Source organism: Cibotium barometz, chromosome 4, assembly GCF_041138505.1.
Source record: "Cibotium barometz isolate CiBa-2024 chromosome 4, ASM4113850v1, whole genome shotgun sequence".
Classification (NCBI taxonomy): domain Eukaryota; kingdom Viridiplantae; phylum Streptophyta; class Polypodiopsida; order Cyatheales; family Cibotiaceae; genus Cibotium; species Cibotium barometz.
Window position 1 is genome coordinate 62,976,167 of NC_141049.1, and position 23,408 is coordinate 62,999,574.

At 45.2% G+C, this 23,408-nt stretch overlaps 1 protein-coding gene across 1 annotated transcript in view; it reads left to right on the forward strand.

Moving 5' to 3' along the window:
* Positions 1–23,408, forward strand: part of WDR55 (transducin family protein / WD-40 repeat family protein) — a 106,481-nt gene that overhangs the window by 17,408 nt on the left and 65,665 nt on the right. The window contains exons 2-4 of the mRNA XM_086794313.1: positions 9,972–10,007; positions 10,881–10,945; positions 11,074–11,161. Of these exons, the coding sequence (XP_086650439.1) occupies positions 9,972–10,007; positions 10,881–10,945; positions 11,074–11,161 (189 nt within the window). The remainder of the gene's footprint in view (positions 1–9,971; positions 10,008–10,880; positions 10,946–11,073; positions 11,162–23,408) is intronic.

Genomic DNA, 23,408 nt, shown 5'->3' on the forward strand with positions numbered 1-23,408 from the left:
GTACAATACCATACGACACTATACCGTACGGAAAAATACAGTATGATAATAGATATAATTTTTTTTCTTATCGTATGATAAAATATGGTGTTTAAAAAAAATACTTATAAGCTTAGGTATTTCCAACTTTGAGATATGGAGTATTTTAAAAAGGAGGGAAGCATCATAGTACACAGGAACCTCAAACAGCCATAAACAAGAAAAAACAAGACCATTATCCTCCAAAAAAATTATTATTTTTTGGAAAAAAATATGAAAATAATAATAATATTGTTTTCGAAAAAATCCATATGAGTCTGTATGGTACCGTATGGTATTCTGGACGATATGGCGTCGTACGCCATACGGAAACAACTATGGACATGATCCTTGGAATTCAATGGTTCTACTTGTATGCGCCCATTCCTGATTGGAGGTAGGATACCTTCACGATTGTCGGTTTGCCTGAGCCTACTATCTTTCGCGGGGATCGGAGCATTCACGGTATTCCGCTTATTTCCCACCTTCAAGCTAGTAGAGCTTGTTGGAAATAAGTGCTCACTAGGAGTACTTTTAGTCTTGGTCATCTCAGTGTATGCCACGTGGCACTCAGGGATTTATCCCATATGCACTCATGCTCTATCTTGTACTTCTCACCTATATATTGTAGGTGTCACATCAATGAAAGTATCAATCTTGTGTCTTGTCTACACTCATCTCAAGGTATGTTTAAGCTTTGTGTTTCTTTTTAGTCTTGCTCTCATTTCAGTTTCAGTTTTTAGCTTTGTCTCTCCCCCATTTTTCCAACATGGTATCAGAGCAGGTTTATCCTGGCTCCCTTCAACCCATCATAGCCTTAGCTCATCGACTATCTACTTGCTGCTCTTGCTCTCCACAGTCCACGGCAGCTCAAGCTCTACCCATACTAACTCAGCCGTTGCCATTCCTATTCGCCCTGTTTCCTGTAAGCGACAGCCTGCAGTCGCTTGGTTCAGAACAGGCCGCCCTACCTCTGCTGTTGGCCGCCGGCTTTGCTGTTGGCCGCCCCGCCTCTGCTGCTGGCCGCCGCTTAGCTGGCCCTGCTTTTTGTAGTCGACCTGCTACTGTTGCAGCCCGTCATATCAATCAGCTGCGCCATCTTCTTCTGTCTCTGCTCGGCCTGTTGATTCTGCTCTAGCGTGCAACTCCAGATCTGCGCCAACAACTGCCCGTCTTCTCCTTCTTGCTGCTGCGGGGGTTCATCATGAAGCTGCCGCCTCTCTACTTGAGCTTACCGGCCTGTCCTCTAGTACTGTACATGCAGCAGCTACCCCCGCACTCTCTTCTTCATCAACATGTCTTCTCAAGTCGTGGACCTCCTGGATATTCAACTCATGCAACAACTCGTCATTTTTGGATCTCTGGTCTTCTCGACATCAGCTCGACACCTCCTTTTGTGAAGGTAAACTCCAATGCTGATTTTGGACCTGATTTGCAACATCTGTGCAAAAGGCATTTTCCCCTTTGTTATTTCCCATTTCCTCTTCATCTTCACATGTGGGTTAGCTGTCCATTGGACCAGCCAGACCTGCAGCAGCAGCAAATTTAAAGCAGAAATCAAGTGTTCTATTTTCAGTCTACTCTCTATCTCTTAAAAAAAAATAAAAATAAAAATAAAAAATAAAATAAAAATAAAAAAATCTCAATACTGAATTTCATTTACTTCTCTATCTTGTACGGGATTAGACACTGCCCTTGCATTTCAGCAAGTGGTAAGACCTTCCCTTCATCTATCTGTCTCTCATGTACGGGATTAGACACTGCCAAATATGGTAAGACCTTCCCATCTCTCTCATATTTGTCTATGCTTTCATGCTATCTACCACCATTGATCACCAATGATGTAGATCATGGGGTAATATCATGTCTATTTGTCTACATGGACTTATCTTTGTCCCTATCCAAGAGGCACCCCTGCATTACTCACTCTAGCAGGAGGATTGACCTTGAGGAGGGATTATCTATCAAGGTCCATCTCTCTGTCTATCTACAATCAGTCAGTCTCTCTGTCTATGTGTCTATCTTGTGTGATCTTACAGTCATATGTCTCTGACACTCTGTCTATCGGTCTATATGCCTCTCTTTTGTGGATTAGCTACCCACATTCTCTTTGGCATTTTGTCTATGTCCTCATTTTGTCAGTCTCTCTCATGTCTATCCGAAAGTCTCTCTGTGGGACCACTCTACTGGCTGATTGTCTCTCTCTCTGTCTGTCTATGATCCATCTTGTCCCTACCCTTGTGGACCCATATGAGGATATCACTTGAGGAGGGGTGTCTCAGGATCTTTTGTCTCTCATGTCTTGTCTCTCAGTGGATCAGTCTTTATGCCTGTCTTCTAGTCTTGTCCATCTTGTCTTCTAGCTTGTCTCTCAATCCTTGTCTAGTCTCTCTGTCTTGGTCTTATCTTTTGTCATGTCATAGTCTTGTCTTTTTGTCTTCCTCCTAGTGTCCACTTAAGGAGGGTGTTGGAAATAAGTGCTCACTAGGAGTACTTTTAGTCTTGGTCATCTCAGTGTATGCCACGTGGCACTCAAGGATTTATCCCATATGCACTCATGCTCTATCTTGTACTTCTCACCTATATATTGTAGGTGTCACATCAATGAAAGTATCCATCTTGTGTCTTGTCTACACTCATCTCAAGGTATGTTTAAGCTTTGTGTTTCTTTTTAGTCTTGCTCTCATTTCAGTTTCAGTTTTTAGCTTTGTCTCTCCCCCATTTTTCCAACAGAGCTATTAGAAAGGGAGTTGAGTGTGCGATGATCTATGTCCGTACGGCAAATAGCGACATCCACCGTGACTCCATTAGAGCTACAGTTGATAGGCCTCCTCCAACAGTTTAAGAACATCATGTTGAGTGATGATCTTCCACCAAGACCCCCACCCTCTCGTCGTGAAGACCATCGTATTGATTTGGTACTTGGAGCCGAGCTACCTAGTAAGTTTTCGTATCGTCTTTCCAAGGCGTTTGAAGCTGAGTTGGAGACGCAACTAGCACAGTTGCTTAGGTCTGGTTTCATTTGGCCTTCCTCTCCTCCTTTTGCTGCACAAATTCTTTTTGTGCAGAAGAAAGATAAGACTGCATGTCTCTATGTGGATTACCGAGCCTTTAACAAGTTGACAATCAAGGATTGAGTATCCCAAAGACGGCCTTTCGAACAGAACGAGGTCATTATGATTTTGTGGTCATGCCTTTTGGTTTGACCAATGCATTGGCAACATTCAAAAAGATGATGTCACAAGTCTTCGCCGTACTCATCGGTATATGTCTATACATTTTTTGGATGACATTCTTATTTTTTTTGCCACTCCAGAACAGCACGTGAAAGATGTGCAGAAGGTCTTGCAGCTTTTGCGAGACAATGAACTCTACGTTAATGCAAAGAAGAGCATATTTGGAGTTCAACAAGAAGTCCAGCACCTGGGCTATGTGATTGGCTCTAACGGAATTCGCCTCGACCTCGAGAAGATAAAGGTAATCCTCGATTGGAATTTTCCAAAGATAGCCTAAGAGATACGTTCCTTCGTGGGCTTGTGCTAAGCGTATAGGTCACATATGGATTGATTTTCTAACCTTGCAGCACCATTGACAGATTTGCTCGAGGGAGTGAAGACTAAGACAGAAAGTTTCAGTCTCATAGGTAAGGCTTTGGAGGCGTTCTTTGCTCTGCAAAAGGCGGCTTCCGAAGCACCAATCCTTAAACTCGCATCATGGGATGATCCCTTCGAGGTGATCACCGATGTTAGTAATCTCGCCATAGGAGCAGTTTTGCAACAGGAAGGCAAACCCGTGGTGTATTATAGCAGAAAGTTAAAGAATGTAGAAAAAAATATTCTGTCTATGACAAAGAGTTACTAGGGGTTATCACAGCCTTGAAACTGTGGAAACCCCTTCTTTGTTGAAGGGCATTTATTGTGAAGACAGACTACCAAGCCTTGAAGTGGTTGCAAACTATGCCAAGTTCCCAGTGGAGCGATAGACAACACCGATGGAGTCAGTTGTTCCAATAGTTTGGCGGAATGATTGAGTATGTACAAGGTAAGTACAACCCTGTAGCAGATGCTTTGAGTCGCAAAGGTAGTATTCAGACAGTACAGGAGTCCATTGTGTTGGAGATACAAGGAAAAGATTTAGACAGTATGAAGATACAATATATAGATTGTCCAGGATTTGGCACTTCTTACATTATGGCCCTTTATTCAGAACCGGGTTATTATACCATACAAGACGGTTGTCTCTTTTACAAGGGTTGACTCTGTATTCTTAGGAAGAAAAGACCGGCACTCCTCCATGATGTCCATGATTCCATTGTTGGTGGTCATCGTGGGATCAATAGTACCTTGGAGAAGTTAGAAAGATCATTTTATTGGCCGAAGATGCGTAGGGATGTGTACAACTATGTTTTCGCATGTTCTGTATGTCAAAAAGTGAAAGTACCTCATACCAAACAGGCTGGGTTGCTTTAGCCACTGCCTGTTCTTGAGGGTCTGTTTCACGACATTTCGATGGATTTTGTTGGACCCCTTCCCGCATCTACTGGATCTCGGAATACTTAGTGTATGACGATAGTTGACAGATTCAATAAATTTTGTATGCTTTTACCATGCAAGCAGACGGCCACAACAGAAGATATAGCCCGGCTTTTTCTCAGACATTGGTATCCAGTTTGTGGTTTGCCACGGACCATTACTTCAGATCGGGATCCAAATTTTACATCTCACTTTTGGCGAGCTCTGCTCGACAAGTTTGGTACCAAATATTGTCCGGTGCATTCCATCCCCAGACCGATGGCCAAACTGAGATTTACAATCAGTTGGCTTTCGATGTGCTTAAAGCGTACTGCCATAATTAGCAGTCGAAGTAGGAGCTTCATCTCCCGTTGGTACATGCAATTCTCAATGACACACACTCATCCAATGATGGCAGAACTCCATACGAGGCAGCCTTTGGTCGAAGATTTTCATCTCTTCTCAAGAGGATGATCTCTCCTTCCTTGGAAGCCAACAAGACGACATAAAATTTTTCAACCATCATTGAGTCAGTCAAAGAGCGTCTTACCAAAGCTCAGGAGGCTTACACCAGACAAGTAAACAAGTCATAGAGAGACGTCAATTTCAAAGAAGGTGAATGGGTATATTTAAGGATCATGAAGCAAAGACTCAAGCCAGTGGGCAAGCTTTGTCCAAAGTTGTCATTCAAAAGTTTTGGTCCCTTTCCCATCATCAAGAAGATAAGCAATGTCGCCATGCAACTTAGATTGCTAGACAGTTGGACGATGCATAACGTCTTCCACGTCTCTTGGATAAAGCCTTATATTGGACCTTCATTGTAGAATGTTCCAGAAGAGCAGTAGCCAGAAATGGTTGACGAAGCAGAAGTGATAGAGCTTGAGCAGGTCCTACATCGTTGGAAGCATGGTTCCGGACGACATCTTCGCCAATTTTATATAAAGTTCAAAGATCGAGGGACCCATGAAGCCGTCTGGCTAGATGAAGAATTCTTCCTCGAGTATCCACAGTTATTGGCGGACTATCTTGAAGCTATGAGCTTGCCACCAAGCTAAGTGGGAGGGAGTGTCACGTGCACCCATGCACTGTGGTACACGGTGACAAACTGACTCATCAATAGAGCAAGAATCATGTACAGAAGTAGTATCTTTTTAGGATATTTTGTTGTATGCCGTGACCCCTTTGTGAGCCCCAGTTCGGGACATGTCAGGCACGAGCTATGTAGGTCAGTCTCCTAGACATAGAGGTCAATGTTGGTTAATCCTCTTAACCCACTGTGGAGAATTTGACAAGTGTTCATCATATAGGTGCATGTAGATGTTAGCCATAGGAGTAGTTTGCGTTGTAAGCATATAAACGCACTCCATGTAAAAGGGGCCAGCCCCAAAGATGGGCAAGCCTTGCAAGGGGTAGCCAACACCCCTAGCCATGCACATAAGACCAGTCGGCAGCCAATTGGGGGCTAAGAAGCAGTTGGCCAGGACAAATGGGGCCTGGACTGCAGTCGGCTACCGCCAGACTGTTGTCGGCTAGTTTATGTGACAGTTGGCGAGTTTATGCAGCAACCTGACCAGCCCAAAACAACCCGACCAACATTAAAAGCCATTTAATGCAAGTCGTGGGCTTTTTTTGCAGGCTGACAGCATATTCAGGTAGCCAACTAGCACCTTGGCATCATATAAAAAGACAAGCCATGTTTAGTCCCATAATTCATCAGATAAAATTAGAGATTATCAAACAAAGTCAATTATGCATGTGTGCATGGGCTCCAGCCTTTGCATACCTACAACTAATCTTGTGCTTTCAGCCCAAGGCAAAGAAGCTCAGTCTCTTCAGGAGTATTCAGCACACCAACCCTCAGTCTTGGGCTGGTGTATTCTCTTGAAGTTAGCTTCACAGTTGCCTACAGCTTATGCACAGTTCTACCCAGCGTTTGGTCGCTTTGTCCTTGCGCTTGGTGGTCAGTCAGTCAATTTTTCCACTCAGTCTTGTGGACATAGTTCAGCTTGTATATAGTTCTCCATAAGAAGAAATAAAGCAGTTACTCTTGCTTGCAGGGCAAGGGGGGGGGGGGGGGGGGGTTGCTTCAGTGGGTAATTCAGGACCCCATCTAGTGTCGTCTCTACTACATCTCTTTCAGTTTTCATGTATGCTATTTTAAAGGATTGCTAAAGACTCACTAAATTCTTTAATTCAGGTTTAAAGAAAGGCTATGTTGTTTCACACGGTCCTAGCTCGGTGTATGCTACAATGATTACGATATTTGGACTTATGAGATTGTTTTGTCTCGCCCATTTATTTCGGACATGATTTTCATATTGGTATTATGGAGACTTACTTAGTCTTGCCCATTTATTTGGGACATGGATTCTTTCAGTCATATTGAATTTTCTTAGACTGTATGGTCTCGCCCACTTGATGGGACATGATTATATCTTGGATATTTGGCTTGAAGCTTAAAGTTGCATTCAACTTCAAAGAAGCTGGGGAGGATTTCACTAGCCTAGACATTTCTCAGTATGAAAGGCGTCTGGTGGACTCTAGGACGTCTAAATACAAGCTTTGGGAATGGGGGATTATCTCGGAATATGAAGGATCACACTCCTAAAATCTTGGAGGGTTACTATTTTTGGCCCGACTCTGATGGAAATTCTGTTCGCTTCATTACGTTGGGAATTGAGCAAATGGGGGGACATGCGAAAGCACATTTGGCACAAGGTCTACCTCACACTAAACTGCTGTACCAGCCCATGTACTTGCTGTACCGGCTGAATGGAGGGCTGTACCTACTGTTTCAGATTCTATACCTATTGTTCTAGCCATTGTACTTGTTGTACCGGCTGAATGGAGAACTGAACCTGTTGTACCAGCTCTATTGCATGAAGACGCGTGGTTTTTGGGGAAGAATCAGTACCCACACGGAGGTATATGGATTATATTGTTGACTCGGCATTACTACAGCCTGTGTACCGGCTGAATTCTATGGTTGCCACGTGTTGGGTTGTGTTAGCGCATTTGTATATGGATAATCCGGCATCTCCAATGGTGTATATGGATAATCTGGCATCTCCAATGGGGGTGCAAGCTCCATTTTCAGCATTTGTGGATGTTTTGTCCAGCTTTAATGTTTTATGCAAAGTGATGATGGATATGTGTTAAGGCCATGGCCATGGTTTAAGTGTTTAATTGCATTAATGATCAAGTGTTTTGCAAAACCCCGGAAGCTACATTCAGCCAGATTTTGGCAGGTTGGTGGAGAGAGATCCAATGTCACGTGCATGCCCATGCCATGACTAATCATCTGCATGAACAATCTTAATCCTTGATTAAGCTTCAGTTAAGTTAGCATTTAAGTCATCAGTTGTAGCATAATCATCATCAGCAGAAGCATCAGCACATCATCGGCATCATCATCGTCATTAGCATCAACACCATCATCTTCAGTAACAACATCATCATTAAGGAGGGTTGGGACCCTGTTGGCAGCCTTCTCAGGCACCCAGCCAACAGTCTGTTGCTTTCTAGGGGACCCATGCAATGTCGGCCAGGCATCAGAGTGCAGGGCAGCAGGCGGGGCAAGTATTGGCAGCAGGCGCAACATTTAATGGCAATTTATGCCTATTTGTTTGTCCAGCAGTAGGCCGACAGCTACTGGAACAGGCCGACCAGCACACCTCAACATATATAAGCATTCAGTCATAATTCAGCAAGAACCAAGTCATTTCATCAAGTCATTCAGCATTTCAGAAGTATCATTCATCAATTAGCATGTAGAAAGGGGTCAGGGGTCACCCCTATGGGGCTGACCAAGGCCCAAGCCAGGTACATTCATCAGTAACCTTTTTGTACCATATAAAATACAAAGAAAACCCTGACACCAATCTCTCTCTTCTTCTCTCTCCTCTGTCTTAATTATGTTTAATCAACATCTTGTTCTTAATCAGGCTTAGGGCTGTGGATCAATACAACAAGGCTTCCAAGTGACTAGCTCAACTAAATCAGCTTGAATAGGAAAGACTGTCTAGCTGCAACCTGATGTGAGGTTTTTAAAATCATGACATGGGTTTTACCAAGGTCCCCTTAAGATCTGTCTCATCAGCAAAGGTTGAAGTCCATCATGGTGTCTCTGCAACACCTTTGCTGAGTCTGAAGTGAGAACTATGTCATCTGCATATACGAGAATAGGGTGCCTGCAGCCCGCGTCAGTTGAGAACTTGTACCACCCAGCATATTAATGACCTTGAAATCTCATCATATTACAACCCAAATGAACTAGGAGACAGTGGGCAGCCCTGTTTGACCCTGGCTGTGTTGTTGATCTGGCTTGAAAGGCTTCCTTGTGCTTGCACCCGTCTAGTCACATACTCTTTGTGCCATCACTTCCCATATAATCTTTGGAGAGGAAAAAGCCTTTGTAGCCGTCTCAAAAGCAGTGCTCTTGGCATTGAATCAAAGGCTTGATGAAAATCCCCAAACAACTTTTTTCTGTGCTCTAGCCTCCTCAATGATATCCCAGAGAGTAAACAAGTGATCTAGTGTCAAATAATTCTACCCAAATCTTGCTTGACGTGGAGCCCGCTATCTATGTCTCTTTGTCAAGGAGCCGATCTTGGCCTCCAATGCTTCTTCGTACATCTTGGGCAAAGTGTGGCTTGCCATGATGGTGCTGTAGTGACTGGGCTCCAAGGGGCCTCCTGATTTGCGACGTGGAGCCTGCTATCTGTGTCTCTTTGTCAAGGAGCCGATCTTGGCCTCCAATGCTTCTTCGTACATCTTGGGCAAAGTGTGGCTTGTCATGATGGTGCTGTAGTTACTGGGCTCGGAGGGGCATCCGCTCTCTATGTCTCTTTGTCAAGGAGCCGATCTTGGCCTCCAATGCTTCTTCGTACATCTTGGGCAAAGTGTGGCTTGTCATGATGGTGCTGTAGTTACTGGGCTCCGAGGGGCCTCCTGATTTGTGAATGGGTGGTATAGGAGGGGGGGGAAGCCCTCATATCAAGCCTTGTTAAAGCTGCCTGCTAAGGTAGAGGTCATACTCTTCCACCCATGAGCAAACTGCTCCACATGAAGATCCTCGTGGTCCTTGCTCTCCTGTTATGCAATTTTCTTTTGTGACGTTGGCTATGGTGAAGCGGGATAAATCAGGTGGGGCTTGATTAGGGATACATAAATGTTATGTGCGTTGGCCTTCAATGTGTTGGGATCTGTGAGGGCTGTGGGTATTCTCTTTTCCTCTAGAAATCTCTTATCTTGCAAGATTTATTATACAAATGCAGCATTTGATATGCAAGAATGATCACATGTGATCAATTTATGTTTCTCCACTTTAGACAAAATAGAATTGTTTTTTTTTTTTTTTGGGGGGGGGGGGGGGGGGGGGGGGGGGGGGGGGCTACAAATGGTTTATGTATTGAGTGACAATTTTACTGTTTTATTGTGCAGATTTAAGTTTGGAGAAGAATTGAGTGAGGCTCAAAGGTTAGATATTTCTCTCTCCATCTGTTGTTTCACTCAACCAAATCGAACGTAACATATATTTTTCAACTTTTTGATCACCTTCCCTTAATTTTGTTACCATTATTAATGTGAATGCTTGAAGCTAGGAGATCAAAAAAGGTAGCTAGATAGAAGAGTTCCCCTAGTTGGTATACTACTGACACATGGAGGGAGGATACCAAAAATTATGCCCATTTGGTGAGAAGGAAAGGCAACTAGATAGAAGAGTGCAGCTGGTACATGGAGAGAGACATAGCTAGATAAATTGTGTGGCGAGGTGGTATGCTAACACATGGAGACAAAAGGAGCTAGGTCATTTGGTGAGATAGAATGTAGCTAGATAGAAGACTGTGGCTAGTTGGTAAACAACACATGGAAGCAAAGGAGCTATGAGACCAGAAGCTATGTTTGTCTGGTGAGATGGAAATGTGGCTAGTTAGTAAATATATTGAGACAAGGAGAAAGTCACCCTGGCGCTCTTCCTTGTCAGTAAATTGTGGATAATTATAATCAGCGTGCTTGAGGCTCCTTGGATGCTTTGAGCTTGGTTTGTGTTACCAAATGATATGTGTATTAATCACCATCAATAAGCCCCCGCCAATAAGTATGGATACTTTCGCTTGTCCTGCAACATCACATTGTCGAGCACTAGAATGTAGTGAACTTGTGGAATATAGCACTAGAATGTAGTGAACTTGTGGAATATAGCACACGTTTATGCTACATGAATGCCAATAGTGACAAAGGCAATGGTTTGTGTGCTTGTGTGTATCATTGAGTGATCTAATCATGTATTTGTTTGTTCATTGCAGATTTGCTAACAGTTTGACAATCATTGGTTTTTGATCTTGGCAGTGTATGGAACGTTGATGCCCACGGCGAGTCATGCAGAGCCGTGAGATTTGCTGAAGATGGACGCTGTATGTTTCTTGCAGCAGCCTTCTACTCTGGAGTGTTTCACAATTTTATGAATACATTCATACGAGCAATGGTTTTTTAATTATGCAGAGATTTTTTTTCTGAATTTTGTTTTGCACTGTTTTCGAAGATATACTGACTGCATCGCCAGACTGCTCAATTCTTGCATCCAACACTGAGACTGGACAGCTGGTCGCTCGCTTGAGCAACGCACATGGGTATAACCGTCTTTAAACCCGTTTTGCATTCCAAACATTGCTTTTGTTTGGTCTGCCTTGGTGGTATTTCAGCTTTTTGTAAAACAAAAAATGAAGAAAAATCTTAAAACCTAATAAAACTCAAAATGATGGGTTTCGAAGATCCATTGTTATTTGTGAGTGGCTTGGCCCCTACTCGTAAATCAGATTCTATGGTCTCAAATGTAAATTTTATGATAACCCTAAGCTCCTCGGAAGTGAATAATCTAGCAAGTGCACACTCATGTTCACGCGCAGGTGTAGGCATGCACATGCGCTGTGCACACATTATGAACATGATGAGTAGGAAGGTTGTAACACAGGTCAGCAATGCCCATGACACAAAGGAAATCTACAAATAAAATCTCCTATCAATGGCCTCATGCATTCTCAACATCACATCATCTCATTGCCTTTTTTCCTCTTCTTCACCTCCATGCTTATCATATGGTATTCATGAATCTTGGCTTTTTGTCAAGTGCACTTGCTGTACTAGGGTGGCACATGGACATAAATGGACATGAAGTACACCCGTAGTTACCTTTTGGATGAGCACCATGCAAGTTCTGAGGGCTTGTCTAGGGATAGGTCGCCAGTTGCCATCTAGGTTTAGGTGAGACTAAGAGTCGGGTGCCAAACATAGTCAAGTTAGAGTCTAGAAAAGTTAACCAAATCTTGGGCTGATAGCTCAGTGTCCCTGTTGGGTATTCGGAGCTTCATGTGCGTGTATCCTTCACGTATGTACCCTATCCTGTCCTTTGGTGTGCAGCTGCCCTCAGCGCATATCAGGCTGTCTCCACTCTCAACTGATGGGATGAGGTGCGGATCTGTCCAATCGCACATCGCACCCCAAATGACAATTGTGTGTCCATGTAGTGTGGGCATGTGAAGAAGCCGTCCTCTGCCAGGCGAAGAAAATGGTCCCTGTAAAAGGCCATCTTCGTCCCAAGGGGCTAGATGGTGCCAAGTCCTCTGAGTAACTAGCCTCACGATGTCCTTCCTGATGACCCTGTTCAGCTCTGTGTCGCTAAGAGATACGAGAGAAATGAAATGTTATATTAACGTCTTCAAAAGGCCAAAGTGACCTATGAGACCAAAGTTACAACCATGTGACATGCTCTGGAGAGATAATATTGCACGACTCAAATGATGTGATCGATTTACTTCAAATCAAGTACATGCTATTGTAGGTTTAGAACCTAACTTTTGACTCACATATCACACTCATATATATGCACACGACACATGGCACACTTATCTTATCCAGTTATAAGGGGTGTTCACACCTAAGCAGGTGTTCACACGCACATATATATGAATAAGATTACACACACAAAGGGTAGACACACATATACTTAGCCCTGTTTGGGGGCAGTTCACACATGTACACAAGTGGGTACATAGGTAGATATGTCAGCTTTTTCACACAGAGGCTAGGACACGAAAATGGCTCATTACAAGAGCCATTTTCTACACCTCTCACCGGATGATTAAATCACCTACCCGGCGTACATGGATGTACATCTATCACATGGGATACATTGTGCCATTGGACAGATCCGGACCTCATCACACCAGCTGCGGATTGAGACAGGGCGATATGTGCATCAGATCTTGGACGACCGCAGTTGCCAGCTATGCTACTAGGAGGTAGAGATAGAGGAACACTACATTTGCCGATGTACAGTCTGAGATTCGAGGGAGATATCACTGCCTCTTCCGAGAGGGTTTTGGGCCGTTATGCAGGGTCATGGAGTTTGAGGATCAGAGATGCCTGGGATTGTTTCTACTTGAGCTCAGGAGACACAGAGAGACCCTCTTGGCAGACAGGAGGCCGAGCCATGATGTACCTAGTAAGAGGACCCTGACAGATTTCTTCGGCACTAGCACCAGCAACCCTGCCCACACACCTCATGATACCTCCTCCATTGGGCCATCAGGGCACCGACCACGCTCCCAGGGAGCCACCACTGATAGAGCAGTTATCTTATGTCATGCTCGTCGGCCACGCCCACTAGGATCCAGACCACGGCATCCTCACCATCGCCAGATTAGAGCCATTATTGCTCGGCATCGGAGACGCCTACCTCGCTTCTACGACCTCTCCAATCTAGACAGCCCCATGGCGGAGATACTTGATCTAAGGAGAGGGCAACACTTAACTGGTCAGCATACATGGATCTACCTGATATACATTTTCCAGTATTTTCCAGTATTTTCTACTCAGTATCATCTCGGAGTCTAATAGTTCTGTTCTTATAACTGTAGGACAATCAATTTATTGTACTTTTTAGTCTCATTTAGTTGTTCACTTTGATGAGACACCAACTCAGATGTACTCTCAGTTTTGGTCTCATAGGCCACTATGGCCTCTTAGAGACGTTAATATATCATTTCATTTCATTTCTCTCTCTCATCTTTGTTTTCTTTTGCACTGTGATGAGAATACATGGACACAATTGTATCAGTTTTGGTCTCATAGACTCACTGGGTCTTTTGAAGACGTTTAATATAACTTTCTTTCTTTCTTTCTTTTGATAGATACCCCCAGCTAGCCTTGGAGTCCTTGAGAGAGTTGACACTTGAGGGAGATACAGAGTGCTGGTATGCACAGGTAGGCACTTGGTTTGGCATGCACGGTATGCAGATGGAGGCACTCTCCCCCGTCCTGTACAGCATAGAGGCCCCGTCATTTGCTCTCAGCCGCACAGAGCGGAACAGGGTTATTAGGAAGGACATTGTCAGACTGGATACTCAGAGGACATTGAGTTCACCTAGTCGTCCATTGGGGATGAAGATGGCCTTGTACAGAGATCACCTCCTATGCCTGACAGAGGATGGGTTCATCTTCCATCCATGCTACATGGACATACACCTATCCTTTGGGGGGAGATGTGCGATCGGCCAGATCCGCACCTCATCCCACCAGCTGAGAGTGGAGACTGCCATATATGGGCCTAGGGCGGCCAACTTGAATGTGGGACATTCACTCGTGCTATGTGGTCCTAAGCAAACCGAACACCATTGTTGCTCTCTTCTTGCTCGAGGACCAGCACAGAGAGCTCTCACCGACTTCTTCCATACTAGCACTCCGAGGGCCGATCCACCCATCATACCCAGACCACAGGCTAGTGTAGGAGCTCGGCCGAGAGGTGTGACACTCGACAAAGGCACTGAGTTATGTAGAGCTGGACGCCCCAAACCCCATGGCTCTCGCCCACGGCCACGCCACCACAGGAAGATCCGAGGCATCATCTCCCATCATCGCAGGACCTTCTCGTGCTAGCTCAGTTTTACCACCTTGAGCACCATGTCACCGCGGCGCATGAGGGATGTATTAGGGTGATATGAGAGCTCTCTGCTCATGTACCTAGATTAGATTTTAAAGTTCTAGATTTTTTGTTATCTTTCTTTATTACTATTTTGTACCTAGGATGATGTACCTCATAAGCACTGGATGTGTCAGGGTGTGATGCTGTTCATAGGGTGAGAGGCTATGGATGGTTGTGGTAGTCTTGATCATGGGAGAAGACTTTTGTATGCAGGACTCAATGTGTGAGAGTCTTTTGAGGTGAACAATGGCTGGACTTGTTTGTGGATGCCAAGTGGATATGAAGCCATGATGCAGGGTATTTGCAGGCTTCAGGAGTTCTACTATGACGGCTGAGTTCCCAGCCTTATTGTAATCAAAGCTCTTATAATCGATTAAAGAAATACCGCAAGGGGCGTCATTGCGTTTTGAGGCCAATCGGTGTCCATGTACTGTTTGCAGGAGCACTCTAGCTCCCCCTTTTTGTTTTCCTTTTCTAGGTCCTCAATGGCGTTGCAGTGTTTTATGTGCGAGTGTTTGTTTCACCGCCCGTCAGATTTCTGAAGGCCGGTTTCAAGGTTCCGTTGCCGGGACATCGTCGACTTTCTCAAGGAGGCGAGCCCGTGGTTGTTACACCAAAAGCTTCAACATGAGGGAAAGTGAAAAGGAAGTGCAGGAGACAGTGCAGGGTTGTGTGTCTTTGTCTATATGAGGTGAAGAGCAAGAGCTGAAGATGAAGCTCAGGAGAAAAGACACCAAGGACAAGAAGTAGTCAGCCAGGAGTACAAGAAGCAGTTGAAGTGTTATGGTGCAAAACATTCGACAGTTTGTCACCGGTCGTATCTTCATAGAGGCTTCATGGGTTCAGAAGACAGTTTCTTTCTATGTTTAGCAGTGGTGATCTACTATGCTTCATCGAGGACTTGTGCTTACCACTTGGGTGGAGTGCAAGCAGGTTTTGGGTGCCTGAGGATGTATCAGATGAGGCTCAGACGGAAGCGGAGGAACTTGACGAGGTTCTTATTCCCGAGCTTATACTGGCACATAAGGAAAGAAAGGTATAGGGTAAAGTTTCCTGTCGCTATCCTGTGAAGTTCAAGAGCTGTTCACTGATGGATGCGAAGTGGATGGAGGAGGGTGACTTAGCAGATTCACCTCAGGATTTGCAGCTTTATCTTGATGCCTTTGAGTTGGAGTCGACTCTTGTTACGGCTCATTCAGGTTCAGCAGAGCATAGGTCTGGAGCATTGCCTGATGCTCAAGAGGGGGGTAGCACCTCCGCTCCCTTGTTACAGACAGGCTCAGTTGTCATCTAGGAGTCGCTTGGTGACATCTTTGTATTCACCCGAATGTACTGAGGCTGGCAGTATATCTGCTTATGGGACTTCTATGATATTGTGTACTCCGCCCCTTGAACTATAACTGCAACTATGGATAACTCTATGGAGGGCATAAGTCTTGCGAGTAGTCCTAGAGTTGGTTTGGTTCATATATGGATTGAACTCTATTTGTGCGTGTATGCATACACTCTTTGTGGTATTATTGTATTCTGGTGCCATTGGATCCTGGTACCATTGAGAATACATTGGGTAATACTCTGGATTGTGTCGTGTGCTGCATGTATATTGGTATGACACATCAAGTGCTTTATTATGTTCATGGATGCACCAGTGGGTGTGACTCCTGCGGGATGGCCATGAGACATATGTGGGAAGTACTTAGTGGATGTATTGTTTGGATGCATTGAGTGCTTTCATATGCTCATGTTGTACCATCAGTCGTGGGTCCTGCGGGATGCCCATGGGCGTAAGGCTTGCGAGCAGCCCTTAGACTGTTACTTTAAAGTAGGTAGAGCATCTTGAGGAGCATATTGTTTGCGAATGCATATATGTATCATGCATATGTGTGCCATATGTAGAATGATGCATGGTTTTGTTTTTGGCTAACACAGTTAACGTGTTTCCACTTGGTTTTAGACTTTTGCTGTAGGTTCTGAAGGAACAAGCAAGAGTTGTTTGTCACTTTGACATGACAGTGTGGCCATATTGTGCAGGATGATTGTTTTATCACCTAGATGCATTTTAGGGCCATTGCTTTTGTCATATGGGGAGTCTTTGCTCATAAGATGCCTTACTGTGCCATTGAGTGCAATCGAGGACACTTGCTATTTTTCAAAAGGGGGGTATGTCACGACCCTGTGTTTTTCTCTGGACAGTATGCAGGTGCGCACGGGGACATGGTGGACAGTGTGAATGTCATCAGTTTGGAGTTGAAAATGAAACCCATGTGTGGACAACCCCAAGTGTGAAGGGGACAGAGATTTAAAATTTAAAAAGGTTTTAAAACCTTGGGAGGCCCCTAGGTAATTTATAGAGGCTACTCTACTTTTGGGGGGGGCACACCTCTTTCCCTCTCATGCTTTTTGGGAGAAAACAAGGCTGGCGGGCTGCGCTTCAAGGCTACGCTTCAGGCCTACTGTGGCTGATTGGAAGGACTGCAGGTGGGCAGCGCTACTCTTGCTTTTTGGAAGGAGATACTGGCGGGCTGCTCTGAATCATGGAGAGGCGTGGCTGAATATCATTCAACGCCTGCTTTTTGGGAAGGGTTCACGGGCTGGCTGCTGCGCTGCAGTGTATACAGGCGCCTATTGAATCTCCTTCTTAAGACCATGCAGGCCTTTGGCAGTGCATAGGAGACTCCAGTTGGACTGTAGTAGTGTACAACTCCTTTCACTCATAGGTGGCTGCTGGACAGAGGTGCACAAGTGTGTTGATCCTCCTTGCAACAGGGATGTTTTGAGATCAGTTCGAGGACAGTTTATGGGCTGTTTTTGGTTGGCTGCAAATTCAGCTATGTGCTTGGGTTTCCGGCTGCAAGTACAGGTCACTTGAATGTGTTTCTTGGCATGGGAGTGAAGCAAGCTCTCATGGCTGCATGCTCATGGAGCAGATTGTTTTCTTCCTGCTAGAAAGGAACAGAGGGACCTACAGTTATGGGCATCTCTATGTTTCCAGATGTTTTATGAGGGAACAGGTAACTAGCTGTATGCCGTTGGTGGCTTTGTTGTTGAATGGTGCCATGAATGGTTCTGTATGGAAACAGGACAGAAGTTTCAAAGGGAAACAGGCCTAAGGGTTTCATGTGGAAATAGGTCGTAGGTTTCTCCAGGAAACATGTTTTTGGGTTTCTCCAGGAGATAGGTCACATGCAGGCAGAAGGTACAGGAATGGACACATGTTTGGTACAGCCTTGCTACTGATTGGGCAGGGGACAGGGAATCCATGACAGAGATGGATAGTACCCTTGGAAGGTAGAGAGGGTTGGTACAGGTGTGTCGACTGTTTGGTATGCTGTGCTGGGTGAGAGGCTATGGATGGTTGTGGCAGTCCTGATCATGGGAGAAGACTTCTGTATGGAGGACTCAATGTGTGAGAGTCTTTTGAGGTGAACAATGGCTGGACGTGTTTGTGGATGCCGAGTGGATATGAAGCCATGATGCAGGGTATTTGCAGGCTTCAAGAGTTCTACTATGACGGCTGAGTTTCCAGCCTTATTGTAATCAAAGCTCTTATAATCAATTAAAGAAATACCGCAAGGGACGCAACTGCGTTTTGGGGCCAATCGGTGTCCATGTATTGTTTGCAGGAGCACTTTAGCCCCCCCTGTTTGTTTTCCTTTTCTAGGTCCTTAATGGCGTTGAAGTGTTTTATGTGCGAGTGTTTGTTTCACCGCCCGTCAGATTTCTGAAGGCCGGTTCCAGTTGCATGGTGTATCGGCATGTGAGTGAGAAGGCCATGTATGCATGGTACACCACTCCCAACTCTAGTGTGTAAGGAGATAGTGAACTTATGAGCTTTCTCTATATATCAATACCTTTGAGTGCATAGAGAAGCTTGAAGCTTGAAGCTAGTTATGTCATTGCGAGGGCTTGAGTGATGTCATACTCCCTATCATAATTGTATCTTGCCTTTGTGCATAAATAAGATTAGTAGTTTGGGTGCAATTGTGTACAAATCTTGGACTCCTACATCTCCAAAGTTGATTTAGCAAAGCGGTCCGATGTTTGATTTAAGGTAAATTCAATCCTTGTATTTTGTGGCGTGGTTTTATGCTTGGTGGCTTGAGGGCCTGTTTTTGATTTGTTGCCTTTCGGGGCCCTGTCTGTTTGGATCCTCACCCAGAAAAACCGTGCGGCCTCATCCTGTCCGACCACCTGTATCACATGTTGAAGCTCCTCCCTATATAATAAAGCCACCCCTCCCGATTCCTGGGTACCCCCTACTGTGCGTGGGTGTGGGCGGTGGGTGAGCAAACTCCCATTTGTATCCTCTCACCTTTGGAAGCCGACTCCCCTGACATTGATGAGTCTCTGTGTATAAGAGCAAGACTCTTCCTCTAAATGTCTCCTCGAACAGACTTGCATCTGTCCTCAAGAACCCCACACCTAGGGCAAGAAGGTGCTACACCGAAAACCAATCTCCACTGATTGGTGGGGAGACCACCATGTAAGAATAACCAAAAAAAATGAGAGATCTGGCTCCTTTTGTCTGAGTGCCAAAGTCTTTGCCAATATCTGCGCTGTATCACTGGGGAAATATCATAGCTCTCCCAATGAGGTCTGAGAGTAAGGATCCTATGCATCTGTCCAGTGAGGAGAAGCATGGCATTCCGAACGGTGAAACTGAAAAAAGGAAGGCTTTTCAAAGGATCGAAGGCATCAATCCACTCCCACTCTCCTAGATCCCATTGAAGATATTTGATAGAACTGCCACCATATAACCTCAGACACCAAGAGCCATGAGTCTCTATCTGAGGAGAATGCCTCCCCGAACAACCAACAATCCTCACTGGACTAAGCCTAGTATCGGGGATGATCTCCTCCATACTACATCTCCTCAATCTCCTTCCACGGATCATAGAGTAAATGATGCAATCTGTAGCCTCCTGACCTAGATTACGGTTTGGAATTGCAATGGCGCCTAGATTCTGAGACTGTACAACATTGTTTATGGGGATGTAGCACTGCACAATAGATTTGGGGGTCTGTAGCACAACTTATGGGCAAATAAAGTGGCCGAGCCATGCATGTGACTTGGGGGGCAGTTGCTTGGCTCTAGTTCCAAAACTATTCTCTAAAAAACATTGTATGTCCTACCCTCTAGCACCAATGATGTAGCCAAGGTAGAAGAAATAGCCAAAATTTGTAACCCTACTCTTAGAAGAGACCTCTAGACCTCAAAGATAGGTAGAGTATCTATCAAGGGGGGGACCTCAGTCTTAGAGATTACCTCTAGGCCTCAAAAATAGGTCAAGGGCTGAAAATATGTAGTAAAACCTCACATCCGACCACCTTGAGTAGCCCAAAGATTTGGCACCAAGGGGGGATTATGAGAAATGTGGTGCCAAAGAGCACAAGGAAGAGGTGGGGAGTGAGAAAGAGTAGCCAATAAAGTGTAGTCACGTAAAGCCCAAGACTATGTGAAGTTTCATGTTGAGGTCTAACCTGAATGGGAGCAATAAGGCACACATTTAGGGCTCTTCTTAGATTCGACCCGAGTACACCGGAGTCAATGGCTCCAAGTTCAAACTTCAATGGGGCTCAACCTCAGTTGTCCCTAGACGAGAAAGCCAGGCAATGCATCCTAGGAGGGAAGTTGACGGCCGAGAGAGTTACATAATACTAGAAGGAACACCAGTGCTACTTCTGCCATAATCTTAAAACTTGATGGCCTAAGAAGCAAAACACTCACTATTGCACCCGCCCTACTGTGCCAAAGTCATTACACCTCTCCCACCCACTCAGACCACTTTGGCACCCACAATTGGCACACTAGTTAGGTGGGAGCTAGAAACTAGCGGAGAGAGGGGGGTTGTCTTATTTTGAGAGTGGCAGCACCGAGGGTGTCATTACGAAACAAGCCACTTGACGTGCTTGTTTTGGATTGACTTCAATTGACAAATGGGTAGCAAGATTCGGAAAAAGCATGAACACCCGAATTCGATACGAAGCCCGTAATGCTAGGTAGGATATACATTAACTTGGGTTTATGCATGATTTCTTTGTCTCTCTTCATGGGTGCCGACACGATATTAGGCATATAATGGTTCTATAAATTCATACACAGTACCATATTAGGATAGGCATTTATCCACAAGTATGGCTGGTGTCATCCATGTCCTCATCGTCTGACTCCTTTGATGTCTCTGACTTAGTGCTAGAAGATGAGGATGCCTCATGGCTCTCATCTTGATCATCGTGAAGCTTTGTAGCCACGCTGGTCTCTGCTACTGCACTAGCTGCTCCCACACGTGTTCGAGTACTCTGAGTGCCATCATCTCCTCATAGAGCATGGCATAATAGATGCCACGCTCATTCTGAGGAATCTCAGGAACATCCTTCACCTTCTCGATGTCGATTTTGTGCACGTTCACCTGACGTGGCTCGATGGGATTGCCTCTGTGCTAAGACGGTAAGGTAAGGAGTAGTGGTCTCGCGAACTATGATGGCATTAACCTTTTGAGGTTAACACACTCTCTAAGCTTTCCATTCTTTTTGGGAACAATCACTATGGTGACTGAAATCGGACGGGAACCGGGAGCGATGGACAGACACTTCAGATGTCAAACATAGATGTGAAAACGCAGCGGAAATGATCATAAACAATACTAAAAGGAACACAACACTGAGCCGGAACGGCCGCCCCCTGTAGGAACTTCTTTATCGATTGCGAAGCTTTACGAAATACCAAGGTGCGGGTGTGAATAACACTAGATCTTTCCACAAACTTCCTCAGCAAACACTTGCACAGGAATCAAAACACAATAACAGTCCCTGATTTGGCCCAGCTGCTGTACCACTGTACAACCCGAGCAAAAAGGGAGAGAAGTCCTTCCTGGCCACTGTACCACTGCACGGCCTGCCACAGTACTTTGATAAGTCCACGATCCACGAAGATCCTTGCAAGATCTATGCAAAGGTAGTTCAAAAACAGCCCTCAAAACTGTCCAGAACAAGAGAGAGAGTAGCTGCCTACTGCCCACTGTATGTCCGGTGCAAGGGAAAGAGAGAGATAATCTGCCCACTGCCCACGGTATGGCCAGCAATCTGACCATTCAGCTCCCCTTCTGTACGGCCAGCAAACTGGCAAGAAAGAGGAGAAAAGTTGGCGCTTGCTGAAGACTGAGTGAAGAGGAGAACAAACAGGACCTTGATGGCCAGCGCAAAAGAGGAGGGAATAAGCTGCCCCACTGCTGCACCTGTACGGCCGCGAAAGATAGAGAGGAAAAACCAGCCCGTCAGCCTTAGAAGAGAAGCGCTGTTGGGTTTTATGCTGTGTATGCACCCAGAGGAGTGCTAGTGATCATTAGTAGATTACTGGGGCACTTTTTACTTCAGTTAGTGGAGGTTTTTTCCCCCAGTTTAGCTCAGTTTCACTTATATGCAGTTTATAAGTGTTTTGGTCCACCCGGCACATTTATGGCCGGACATGTGAACACTTATCTTTAGGGTCACTATCATGTGGCTATTGTACTTCACTTTTTTATCAATCAAGCATACTGAAGTCATGTTCTCTCCATCTTGGTTTCCACGCCTGCTTGAGCTTGTGTAAACCCTAACCCTAACCCTTCATTGCCTTCAATTGGTATCAGAGCATTGAAGCTTGCTCTGCCTTGCCGTACACTGCCAGTGTTGCTGCCGGTACAACTGTGCGCCATTCTGCTGTTTCAGCATCTGCTACCCGTACACTCAGTCTGCGCCGCCTTCAGCTACATCTGTGCGCCGTACTACTGATTCCGTACAGTAAGCGCAACACTCAAGTACTGTACCTGTCCGTACAGTAAGCGCCGCCTGCAAATCGTCGCCTTCAGCTCCCGTACCAGCTCTAGTCAACGCTGGTCGCCTAATTGTACTCAGTCGACTTGCTTCCGTATAGTCAGCGCCTGTACCTGATACGCACATCTGAACCTGCAGCAGCTGACGTGTACCTGCTCGCCCAGCACCGTACAGCACTGTCTGCTCCGTACCTTCAGTACCTGCACAGTACAGCCGACCAGAATCTGCTACGTCAACATTCGACTGTAGTTTAGCCTTTTGCCTCCGTACTGTACCTGCCTGCCCAGCTTCCGTACTGCTTTCGTACCTGCTTCCGTACAGCACCTCGACTGTAGTTGCTGTGTACCTGCACAATACAGTCGACTGTACTACTGCTGAGCACAGAAGTGGTAAGCATTACATATTTTGAATATTGGGCATTTTTATTTTCTCTGTGAAAATATACAGGCACAACAGGCAGATTTTCTAGCAAGGAAATATACAGGTTTTTTTGCACAGTTTGGGTGCAGCAAATTTGGGCATTTTTGGGGCATTTTGGCATTGTGTACGCCATTTGCTGCTCTACTCAGTCATTGGTGCATTGAGCTGCACATTCAGAGGATTGAGAGTGCAGGCATATTTGGGTGAACTGTATTCAGTGGAGTACAGTTATTATCAGGGTTTCTGCTATTGGGTTTTTTGGTAAACAGGTACAACATTGTGCGTAAAGCATAATGGCAAATCAACAGCAAAGTGATGTATTCACATATTTGTCTAAGGAAGACAAATTGGATGGCACGAACTACTTCTTGTGGAGTTTTATGCTGAAAAATGTGCTTGTGGCAAAAGGTCTTTGGGATTTTGTTAGTGGTGATGAACCACGTCCAGGTCCATTGGCTCCAGAGACTCCTCCCCAAGGGGGTGCTCGTGGACGAGGACAACAGGTACAGGCTCCAGGACAGCCATTGCCTGTTCAAAGAACAAATGCTCAAAAGACATGGGATGCCAGGGATGCACAAGCTTTGTCACTCATTGCATTGTCAGTTCAGAGGTCCATTATACCTCATATTCGTTCAGCTGGCTCTTCACAGAATGCATGGGTGATT